We start from the raw sequence: 12,345 nt of genomic DNA on the forward strand, positions 1-12,345 counted from the left end.
AAGAACATTCTCTCAGCCTACTCAACTGGACATCTCAAAGTATCCTGTGTGTATATCAATCATAACATTTATGATATTATTTTGAAGTGATCAATTAGTGGGCCTATTGCTCCTCTAAACTATAAGCTGGTTCTGTCTACCGCTAGTTCCTACTAGGGATTTGATATTCCTAGATTTATTGCACAGAATGGAACTTCTTATATAGTTATCTTCTAAAACCATTTCTGACAACAGAAACCTTAGACCATTTCATAGGGAATTTGGAACCCCAACAGAAGTCAAGACAATTACAAAGTGTCATTTTTAAATATTCAGCTGCTTGAGTAAAGTGAATTCAATTTTTTAATTTTTCTTATTAGTCTGATGCAAGAAAATATCAGTGCATAGATGTAGCCCAAGAGCATTTTATTGGTAAGCTGGCTCACTGCCTGCAACCATCTAAACACTTTGGAGTTCCCGTTGTGGCTCAGCAGTTAACAAATCCAACTAGGAACCATGAGGTTGTGGGTTCGATCCCTGGCCTTGCTCAGTGGGTTAAGGATCTGGCATTGCCGTGAGCTGTAGTGTAGGTCGCAGACACAGCTCGGACCGCAGGCTACTATGCCTCTGTTGTAGGCCAGCAGCTACAGCTCCAATTAGACCCCTAGCCTGGGGACCTCCATATGCCGTGGGAGTGGCCCAAGAAATGGCAAAAAGACAAAAAAAAAAAAAAAAAAAAGGAAGATAGTGATTATTAAGTAGTAGACATACAGATGGGTCAAGGAGGCATAGTTCAAATGGTATGTTTCAGTATTAGAAATCTATAATTGTGATTATAATTGTGTCACAAATAATATGATTTGTTTCAATTAATCACATTTCTGTTGTTCTATATCCTAAATACATCATTATTTTATGTTTTTAAGTATAATGTGAATATAAATAGAAATTTTATAAATGTTATGCTAATGCAAAGGAGAGAAAATAAATAGATGACTGTATACATTGATTGTTTAGAGAAAATTCTGTGTCTTGAATTAACTGCATCTCTCAGGTAACACAGATTTGGAGTTCAGCATATCTGAGTTGTCCAGGTAATTGCTGCATTTTCCTATTTTGCTACGCTAACATAAAAATGGCCTTAGGATTATTTATTTATTTATTTATTTTTATTTTTGTCTTTTTTTTTTTTTTAGGGCCATACTCACAGCATATGGACGTTTCCAGGCTAGGGGTTGAATCAGAGCTGTAGACACCGACCTTCACCACAGCTACAGCAACATGTGATCTGAGCCACAACTGCAAACTATACCACAGCTCAAGGGCAACACTGGATCCTTAACCCACTGACCGAGGCCAGGGATCAAACTTGCATCCTCATGAATATTAGTCAGATTTGTTTTCACTGAGCCATGATGGGAACTCCAGGACAATTTTTAAATGAAGCAAATTGAGATAAAATCTAAGAAATGAGGTAAAATTCTACCTCCTTATTAATAATACAATTAGAATTATTTGTAACCTATGCTTGTTTTACATTCTACCAACTCTACAATTACTTTACAGAAGATCATTTTTTTCTAATTCAATATTCAGTTTTTCACAGCATTTCAATTATTAAAGAGAGACTATCTTAGAATCAAACATAGGTGAGTACTATAAAATGTGCCCTCTGAAGCTTTCCTCCCTCTCTCCCCCTTTGGTACGTACTTGTTCATTCCCTCTTTACTTTGTTTAGAGAAGCAAGTGATTTTAAAAAGTTCCTTACTTGGTATTATGTGTATCAATGGTATGGAAGAGCTCATGTAATTCTTCTCCACTCAGAACACCATCTGCAAAATATGCTTTGAATTCTTCAAAGGACAATTTTCCATCATCTAAAATGGTAACAGCAAACAGAAGAGAAGCAAATCATTTTAATTTTGTACACTATTTTATCTTATAACTTTAAAAACTTTGCCCAAATGCTTATACAGGTTTATTTGCACATGCACACATGTATTCAAAAAATAAGAACAATTTGTGTTTAAAATAAAAGCAATTTAATATATCTTTACAGTACATAGACTACAGATGTTTATACCCAAAAAAAATATGTCTACATGATTTAGGGTATTTTTTGGTTCTGTTATTCATATGATGAACGTTTAACATCTAAGAAGCAATTTAACTGGCCACACAAAAAGGATATCCATATAACTAAATAAAAGCTCAAGACAGAATCAGCTATTTACAGGTGTTTTGCCTTCATATACAGGACCTGGAAGGTTGCAGAATAAAGAGATTGTAATAGAAATTCTGATATTATTCAATCAATATACACTTATAAGTGTATCAGAATTGTTATTACAGTCTAACAAAATGTGTTCATTCTTTTATTCCTTAAGCAAATGAACATTATTTAAGCTGAACACATTTTATTTACTGTTGGATACCAAAGAGAAAGATATCAGGGAGTCCAAAAAAAGAAATCAGATGTGCAGGCATAAGTAAAACATAGTAAGTGTAATAAGAGATATATACTCTGGAATATAAGGGAGTTTGAGTAATAAAAGAGGCTTTCATTTGGGGGCAAGAGGAATTTTAGTAAATTTTTTGCCTGACATTGAAAAATAGATAAAATCTAAATAAGCAGAGATGGAAGAAACACATTAATAACAGATGAAAATAAAAGATTTGAACAAGACACAGCAGCAGAGAATATAGGGAAATAGATGGCCAAGAAGGAAAAGCTACGTAATGAGCTGCTTTCTCAGCACATCAGGTAAGTTGCCAAATGCTGTTAAGTGGTGGAATGATCTTCTCTATTTATAAGGAGGCAACAGAGAAAGAAGGAAAAACTTGCCAGGTTCACAACGTCTCTATAGGGTGTTCCTACCAACAGTATTATATTGAAAAAAGTTGACATTATCTTAAAATAGGTATTATTTAATAGGACTGGATCTTCAAAGTTCGAGCATTTTTGCCTTCAAAAGATGGCCCACTGACCATTTAGAGAACAGTTAAAATGTAGATGGGAGAGAGGACAAGATGGCAGAGGAGTAGGGGGACACGCTCACCCTCTCCCACAAACACAACAAAAAAAGCACATCTACAGAATAAATGACTCGCACAGAACAGCAACCAATCGCTGGCAGAGGAACCTAAACTCCAATAATGGCAAGAAGTTCGTGACATTACTGGGCAGAACGGGAGAAAAGAGGAGAGTGAGAGAAGGTGAATCTGAGCGGGACGGGCGCTCCCGAAAGGGAACTGTGGAGGAGAAAGGGATCCCGCACCCTGGAAAGTCACCTACCGGGGGAAAGATCAAACAAACCGGAGGAATCTTCAGATGCAGAGAAGAGTGTAGCAGTAAGTTGGAGTACAGAAAAGCTGATTAAGAACCCAACAGACCATCTGAACTACGGGCACAGTCACCAAAAATTGAGACGCCTGGGTGGGGGCTGGGCACTGAGACCTCGCCTCCGAAGGTTAGTCCCTGAGAAAGGGCCGGGGGATGCCTGGGTGGGGGCTGGGCACCGAGACCTCGGCTCCAGAGGTTAGTCCCCGGGAAAGGGACAGGGGACGCCTAGATGGGGGCTGGGCACCGAGATCTCGGCTCCAGAGGTTAGACCCTGAGAACGGGCTGGGGGAGGCAGAGCGGAAACTGCTTGGGAGGTCTAGAAACCATTTGACGGGGCAGAGACTGCCTGGGAGACTAGAAAACAAAGCTGTTGAGAGGAAGGGGACAATACTCTAGGGGCGGGGAAGTGGAAAGCCACATCAGAGGGAACCTGGGAGAAGAGCCTGGTCTGTGCCTGTGCTGGGGAGGGGAGAGAAGAAGGGGTGGGTCCCCATAGAATACCCCCCACACCACAGCAAGCTTACAGGCCCGCTAGCTAGCAGAAAGCTGTGCTTCCCAGTGCATCCCATCCCCCCACCCCCGCCACCCCCTACGCTCTCACTGGACCTGGGGCTGCCTGCCATCCAGGAGGGCTGGCCGCAACAATTGCCTGAAGCCTACCACTGCAGGGGCTGTCCTTGCACAGGCCTGCTTGCCCTATGGAGGCGCTACACTTCCGCAGAGCAGCACCAAACACCACCAGCCCCCGAGAAAAGGCCTGCAGCCCAGAAAAGCTGCAACAAGCCTAGCCAGGCCTTGAATAGATCGGCCTAATTCTCGGACAGTTTTTCTGAGTCAGGCTGCCCCAGGGAGGAGCCTCTTGGATCTCCAACGGCCCTGCTACCTGCCCAAGCCCCCAGGGGGTGCCCTAGTGGATCAGCTGCATAGGACTGCCAGCTCCAGGCAGGACCCCCTGCAGCCCAGAAAAGCTGCAACAAGCCTGGCTGAGTCGGGAAAAGATCTCAGACGGTTTTTCTGAGTCAGGATGCCCTGGGGAGGAGCCTCTTGGGTTTCCAGTGGCCCTGCTACCCGCCCAAGCCCCAGGGGGTGCCCCACTCACGCGGAATAGCTGCTCAGCACCACCAGCACCCTGGAAGAGCCCCTGCAGCCCAGAAAAGCTGCAACAAGCTCGGCCAGATTGTGAAAAGATCTGCCTACATTCTCAGGCTGTCCTTCTGAGTTGGGCTGCCCTAGGGAAGAGCCTCTTAGGTTCTCAGTGACCCAGATAGCTGCTCCAGCCCCCAGGGGGTGATGCACTCCTGAGGAACTGCTGCCCAACACCGCCAACCCCCTGCAAGAACCTCACAGCCTAAAAACACCAGAGCAAGCTCTGCCTGACCAAGTGAAATCTGATACCATCGTGGTGTGGACCTCCCAGTCCTGTCTGCCCTCAGGAAGTCCTCCTTTGCTTCAAAGAAACACTGTTAGCCCCATCAACACTCCAGAAAAGCCACACTGCCTCAAAAAACATTGACCAACAACAACAGCCCTCAGGAAACATTCCACGGCAGTGACAAGGCAAACACTGCCCGATAACGGAGAGTACAACTCCCTCAGGAGAAAGGAAACAACAAGCAAGATGAAGAAGCTGAGAAACCACCCCCAGTCAAACCAACAGGAGAACTCACCTAAAACAGTCAACAATGAAACAGATCTCTGCAGTCTGACAGACCTGGAGTTCAAAAGAGAAATAGTGAAAAGACTGAAGGAATTAAGAGAAGATATGAACAGTAATGCAGATACCCTCAGAAAGGAGCTAGAAAATATAAGGAGCAGCCAAGAAAAACTAGAACATTCATTTGCAGAGATGCAAACTGAACTAGGGGCAGTAAAAACCAGAATGAATAATGCAGAAGAACGAATCAGTGATATGGAAGATAGAATAATGGAAATCACTCAATCCGGTCAACAGACAGAAAACCGAATCAAAAAACTGGAAAGCAATATAAGAGACCTATGGGATAATATAAAGCGGGCCAATCTACGCATAATAGGAATTCCAGAAGGAGCAGAAAAAGATAAGGGGATGGAAAATATATTTGAAGAAATTATCGATGGAAACTTCCCAAATCTAAAGGATACTGGGTTCAAAATACAAGAAGCACAGAGGGCCCCAAACAAACTGAACCCAAACAGACCCACACCAAAACACATCATAATAAAAATGGCAAAAGTTAGTGATAAAGAGAGGATCCTAAAGGCAGCAAGAGAAAAGCAGAATGTTACCTACAAGGGAACCCCCATAAGAATATCAGCTGATTTCTCTACAGAAACACTACAGGCCAGGAGGGAATGGCAAGAGATATTTAAAGTGCTAAAAGGAAAAAATATGCAACCTAGAATACTCTATCCAGCAAGAATATCATTTAAAATAGAAGGGGAAATAAAAATTTCTTCCAACAAACAAAAACTTAAAGAATACAGCAACACAAAACCCAGGTTAAAGGAAATATTGAAAGGAAGGAAAGGGAAGAAAAAAGAAAAGAAAAAAAGAAGAAGAAGAAGAGGAAGAACTAGGACTGAGGAAACTGCAATCAGAGAGCAGTCACTCAAATAAGCCAGCATACAGATTTAATCATGAACATGCTTCAAAAAAAATAAAATTTAAAAGAAAAAAAGAAAAAAGTGTCATCAAAACCATAAAATGTGGGAAAGGGATGTTAGGAGGTAAATAACCCTTTTTGTTTGTTTGTATGTTTCTCTTCTTAATTTTAATATAGTAATGAAGTGTTTGAACTTACAGGACCATCAGGCTAAAACACACAATTATGGGAAGGGGTTAGCATACTTAAAAAACAGGGCAACCACAAGCCAAAACCAAATATTGCATTTGCAAAAAATGAAAAAAAAAATACGCTCAAGCAGATAATAACAGGAGACCATCCAACCAAAAAGAAAAGAAAGGAAGAATGGAGAACCATAGAATCAACTGGAACACGAGGTTCAAATGGCAATAAATAATCATCTATCAATTATCACCTTAAATGTCAATGGACTGAATGCCCCAATCAAAAGACACAGAGTGGCTGAGTGGATAAAAAGGCAAAAACCTTCAATATGCTGCCTACAAGAAACTCACCTTAGGACAAAGGATACATATAGATTGAAAGTGAAAGGGTGGGGAAAAGTATTTCACGCCAATAGACATGACAGAAAAGCAGGAGTCCCAACGCTCATATCAGACAAAATAGACTTTAAAACAAAAGACATAAAGAAAGACAAAGAAGGACACTACTTAATGATTAAGGGATCCATCCAAGGAGAGGATGTTACTATCATCAACATATATGCCCCAAATATAGGAGCACCCAGATACATACAACAAATATTAACAGACATAAAGGGAGATAGTGATGAGAATACAATTATAGTAGGAGAGCTTAATACCCCCCTCACACCAATGGACAGATCCTCTAGACAGAAAAGCAATAAAGCAACAGAGATCCTAAAGGAAACAATAGAAAAGTTATACTTAATTGATATCTTCAGGACACTACATCCAAAAAAAAGCAGAATACACATTCTTCTCAAATGCTCATGGAACATTCTCAAGAATCAACCACATATTGGGACACAAAGCGAATCTCAATAAATTTAGGAGCATAAAAATTATCTCAAGTATCTTCTCTGACCACAATGCCATGAAATTAGAAACAACCATGGGAAAAGAAATGACAAAAAACCTACTACATGGAGACTAAACAACATGCTACTAAAAAACCAATGGGTCAATGAGGAAATCAAGAAGGAAATTAAAAACTACCTTGAAACAAATGATAATGAAGACACAACCTCTCAAAATCTGTGGGATGCTGCGAAAGCAGTGCTCAGAGGGAAATTTATAGTGATACAGGCCTTTCTCAAAAAAGAAGAAAGATCCCAAATTGACAACTTACCCCTCCACCTAAATGAATTAGAAAAAGAACAAAAAAGTCCTAAAGTCAGCAGAAGGAAGGAAATTATAAAGATCAAAGAAGAAATCAATAAAATAGAGACTCAAAAAACAATAGAGAAAATTAATAAAACCAAGAGCTGGTTCTTTCAAAAGTTGAACAAAATTGACAAACCCCTGGCCAGACTCACTAAAAAGAGGAGAGAAAGAACCCAAATAACCAAAATTATAAAGGAAAAAGGAGAAATCACAACGGATGCAGCAGAAATACAAAAAACCATAAGAGAATACTATGAACAACTATACGGCAACAAGTTTGACAACCTCGAAGAAATGGACAATTTTCTAGAATCTTACAGCCTGCCAAAACTGAATCAAGTAGAAACAGACCAACTGAACAGACCAATCACTAGAAATGAAATTGAAGAGGTCATAAAATCACTCCCTACTAATAAAAGTCCAGGACCAGATGGCTTCACAGGTGAATTTTATCAAACATATAAAGAGGAATTGGTGCCCATCCTCCTTAAACTCTTTCAAAAGGTTGAAGAAGAAGGAATACTCCCAAAGACATTCTATGATGCCACCATCACCCTCATTCCAAAACCAGGCAGAGATACCACCAAAAAAGAAAACTATCGGCCAATATCATTGATGAATATAGATGCAAAAATTCTCAACAAAATCTTAGCCAACCGAATCCAACAACATACCAAAAAAATTATACACCATGACCAGGTTGGGTTCATCCCAGGTTCACAAGGATGGTTCAACACATGCAAATCAATCAGCATCATACACCACATTAACAAAAAAAAGGTCAAAAATCATATGATCATCTCAATAGATGCAGAAAAAGCATTTGACAAAGTTCAACATCCATTCATGATTAAGACCCTCGCCAAAGTGGGTATAGAGGGAACATTCCTGAATATAATCAAAGCCATTTATGATAAACCCACAGCAAATATAATCCTCAATGGGGAAAAACTGAAAGCCTTCTCACTCAAATCTGGAACAAGACAGGGATGCCCACTCTCACCACTGCTCTTCAACATAGTTTTGGAAGTCCTAGCCACAGCAATTAGACAAACAAAAGAAATAAAAGGCATCCAAATAGGAAGAGAAGAGATCAAACTGTCACTGTATGCAGATGACATGATACTATACATAGAAAATCCTAAGGACTCAACCCAAAAACTACTTGAACTGATCAACAAATTCAGCAAAGTAGCAGGATACAAGATTAACATTCGGAAGTCAGTAGCATTTCTGTATACCAGCAATGAACCATTAGAAAAGGAATACAAAAATACGATACCTTTTAAAATTGCACCTCAGAAAATCAAATACCTCAGAATACACCTGACCAAGGAGGTAAAGGACCTATATGCCGAGAACTGTAAAACTTTAATCAAAGAAATCAAAGAAGATGTAAAGAAATGGAAAGATATTCCATGTTCCTGGATTGGGAAAATCAATATTGTAAAAATGGCCATACTACACAAAGCAATCTACAGATTCAATGCAATCCCTATCAAATTACCCATGACATTTTCACAGAACTAGAACAAACAATCCAAAAATTTATATGGAACCACAAAAGACCCAGAATCGCCAAAGCAATCCTGAGAAACAAAAACCAAGCAGGAGGCATAACTCTCCCAGACTTCAAGAAATACTACAAAGCCACAGTCATCAAAACAATGTGGTACTGGTACCAAAACAGACAGACAGACCAATGGAACAGAATAGAGAACCCGGAAATAAACCCTGACACCTATGGTCAATTAATCTTTGACAAGGGAGGCAAGAACATCAAATGGGAAAAGGAAAGTCTATTCAGCAAGCATTGCTGGGAAACCTGGACAGCTGCATGCAAAGCAATGAAACTAGAACACACCCTCACACCATGCACAAAAATAAACTCAAAATGGCTGAAAGACTTAAATATATGACAGGACACCATCAAACTCCTCGAAGAGAACATAGGCAAAACACTCTCTGACTTCAACCTCATGAATATTTTCTCAGGTCAGTCTCCCAAAGCAATAGAAATTAGAGCAAAAATAAACCCATGGGACCTAATGAAACTGAAAAGCTTTTGCACAGCAAAGGAAACCCAAAAGAAAACAAAAAGACAACTTACAGAATGGGAGAAAAGAGTTTCAAATGATGCAACCGACAAGGGCTTAATCTCTAGAATATATAAACAACTTATACAACCCAACAGCAAAAAAACCAATCAATCAGTGGAAAAATGGGCAAAAGACCTGAATAGACATTTCTCCAAAGAAGATATACACATGGCCAACAAACACATGAAAAAATGCTCACATCGCTGATTATAAGAGAAATGCAAATCAAAACTACCATGAGATATCACCTCACACCAGTCAGAATGGCCATCATTAATAAATCCACAAATAACAAGTGCTGGAGGGGCTGTGGAGAAAAGGGAACCCTCCTGCACTGTTGGTGGGAATGTAAACTGGTTCAGCCACTATGGAGAACAGTTTGGAGATACCTTAGAAATCTATACATAGAACTTCCATATGACCCCGCAATCCCACTCTTGGGCATCTATCCAGACAAAACTCTACTTAAAAGAGACACATGCACCCGCATGTTCATTGCAACACTCTTCACAATAGCCAGGACATGGAAACAACCCAAATGTCCATCGACAGATGTTGGATTCGGAAGATGTGATATATATACACAATGGAATACTACTCAGCCATAAAAAAGGATGACATAATGCCATTTGCAGCAACATGGATGGAACTAGAGACTCTCATACTGAGTGAAATGAGCCAGAAAGACAAAGACAAATACCATATGATATCACTTATAACTGGAATCTAATATCCAGCACAAATGAACATCTCCACAGAAAAGAAAATCATGGACTTGGAGAAGAGACTTGTGGCTGCCTGATGGGAGGCGGAGGGAGTGGGAGGGATCGGGAGCTTGGGCTTATCAGACACAACTTAGAATAGATTTACAAGAGATCCTGCTGAATAGCATTGAGAATTCTGTCTAGATACTCATGTTGCAACAGAAGAAAGGGTGGGGGAAAAATGTAATTGTAATGTATACATGTAAGGATAACCTGAGCCCCTTGCTGTACAGTGGGAAAAAAAATGTAGATGGTTTTTCTCTACTAGAAAATCAGAATCTCATAGACAGTCTGGAGAGGTGGGGTAGGTAGAAAAAAATTGGGATTTTTAACAACCTATGTAATTTCTCCTTATTCTGATTCTTTTTTAATTTTTTTTTAGGGCCACAACCACGGAAAATGGAAGTTCCTAGGCTAGAAGTTGAATTGGACCTACAGCTTCCAGCCCATGCCACAGCCATAGCAATGCGGGATCTGAGCTGTGTCTGCGATCTACACCACAGCTTACGGCAAGGCCAGATCCTTGACCCACTGAGCAATGCCAGGGATCAAACTTGCATCCTCGTGAATATTAGTTGGATTTGTTTCCTCTTAGCCACAATAGGAACTCCTCTTATTTTGATTCTTGAGAGATATTATTAAAGAACAAAATAGGCCTAATCACTGAACTATTTATGAGATAAGGACTTAGAGGTTATAACATTTCAAAAATTCTTATTTGCAAAATATAAATAGCCCCAAGAGTCTTAAAATTGTATTTCATTTTGCTTTTTTTTTGTTGTTTTTTAGGGCCACACTTGCAGCATATGGAGAGTATGGAGGTTCCCAGGCGAGGGGCCCTAGCCACAGCCACAGCAACATCAGATCTGAGCCACATCTAAACACCGGATCCTTAACCCACTGAGTGAGGCCAGGGATCCAACCTGCACCTCATGGTTCCGAGTTGGATTCGTTTCCTCCGCGCCATGATGGGAACTCCTCATTTTGCTTTTTAATTTAATAGGTATATTAAACGAATTTTCAGTTAATTCTTGCCAACAGTTAATTGGGCATATATAGCCTCATAGGTCATAAGAATAATGATTTGGATCAAAAGTAGAACGAGTCCCTAACCCCTAGAGGGCCACTGCACAGGCCTGGCTCAGCCACTTAGATACTTTTACAAAATAGAAACCCTTTACAAAATGAAATTTAATCCATCAGGATTGCCTAACACAACTGTCAAACTTTCTGTTTCTGTTTTGCGATGGGATATTTTAGTGTCATGTCTCCAATGACTATTTTTAAACTTTAGCCCCACGTAATCTGATGTAAATCCCAGATTAGATTTAGCAGAGTATCTCTTCTGTGCATCTCCATACTTTAATGAAAAACATATTGCCAAGAGAGAGAAAAGGAAAGGCCTTATCATCTACAAAAGGAAGAAAGTAAGAAGGAAAGGGAAACACAGAAATCAACCCACTATTTACAACTCTGCAACTAGATTTGCAACAAATGTGATACACCCATATTTATGGTGGAATATGTTTTCCTTGGTGAATATTTAATGGTCCCCACGTAAGCTGAATCAAACCTGTGCCACCCTATGGGCGGGATGGGCCTCTGTAATACTTCTTTATAATTACCATAAGTAAATTAATTAAAGTAATAATGTCCATACTATCAAAAGCATTTAATAACAAGTCCTCTGATGATTCTGTGGGGACTAATGGCCAGTTTTTTTTTTTTTTTTTCTAATTCCTATTGAAAAAAATACAAAAATAAAAAGAAGGCATTGAATATAGTGCTGACTTGAAGGATGGAAAGTATGTTCTAAAAGCCTGTTTTTACCTCATGCAGGATTGCTGGGAGCCTTCAATTTGGGCTGCTATGCTTTTAAACAAGAAATTGCAAAGAGTTAATTTTGAGTACTTCCAGACTAGGGCTTTAATTTTAAACAAAAAGTATTACATTTTTTAAAAGGAAAGGGAGAAAAAAAATCCCCTTCTAGTGTAGTTATGCATTATTAAAGCAAATGTAATATTTTTATTAAAATATTTTATTTCCAGTTCAACTTTCCTTTAATTTATACTGGCTTGGCTCAGAGAATAGCCAAATTTGGTGAAGTCTGATGTCCTATGATGATCTTAACTTTTACCACCAAAGGCAAATTTTTTTCAGCTTTTTCAATTAGAATTACATGCTTTACCT

The 12,345-nt window shown here is 39.6% G+C and overlaps 1 protein-coding gene across 1 annotated transcript in view; it reads right to left on the reverse strand.

The window, feature by feature from the left end:
- NECAB1 (N-terminal EF-hand calcium binding protein 1) overlaps positions 1 to 12,345 on the reverse strand; it is a 257,897-nt gene that overhangs the window by 220,163 nt on the left and 25,389 nt on the right. The window contains exon 3 of the mRNA XM_021089131.1: positions 1,748 to 1,856. Coding sequence (XP_020944790.1) covers positions 1,748 to 1,856 — 109 coding nt within the window. The remainder of the gene's footprint in view (positions 1 to 1,747; positions 1,857 to 12,345) is intronic.

This window comes from Sus scrofa, chromosome 4 (genome assembly GCF_000003025.6).
Source record: "Sus scrofa isolate TJ Tabasco breed Duroc chromosome 4, Sscrofa11.1, whole genome shotgun sequence".
NCBI lineage: Eukaryota > Metazoa > Chordata > Mammalia > Artiodactyla > Suidae > Sus > Sus scrofa.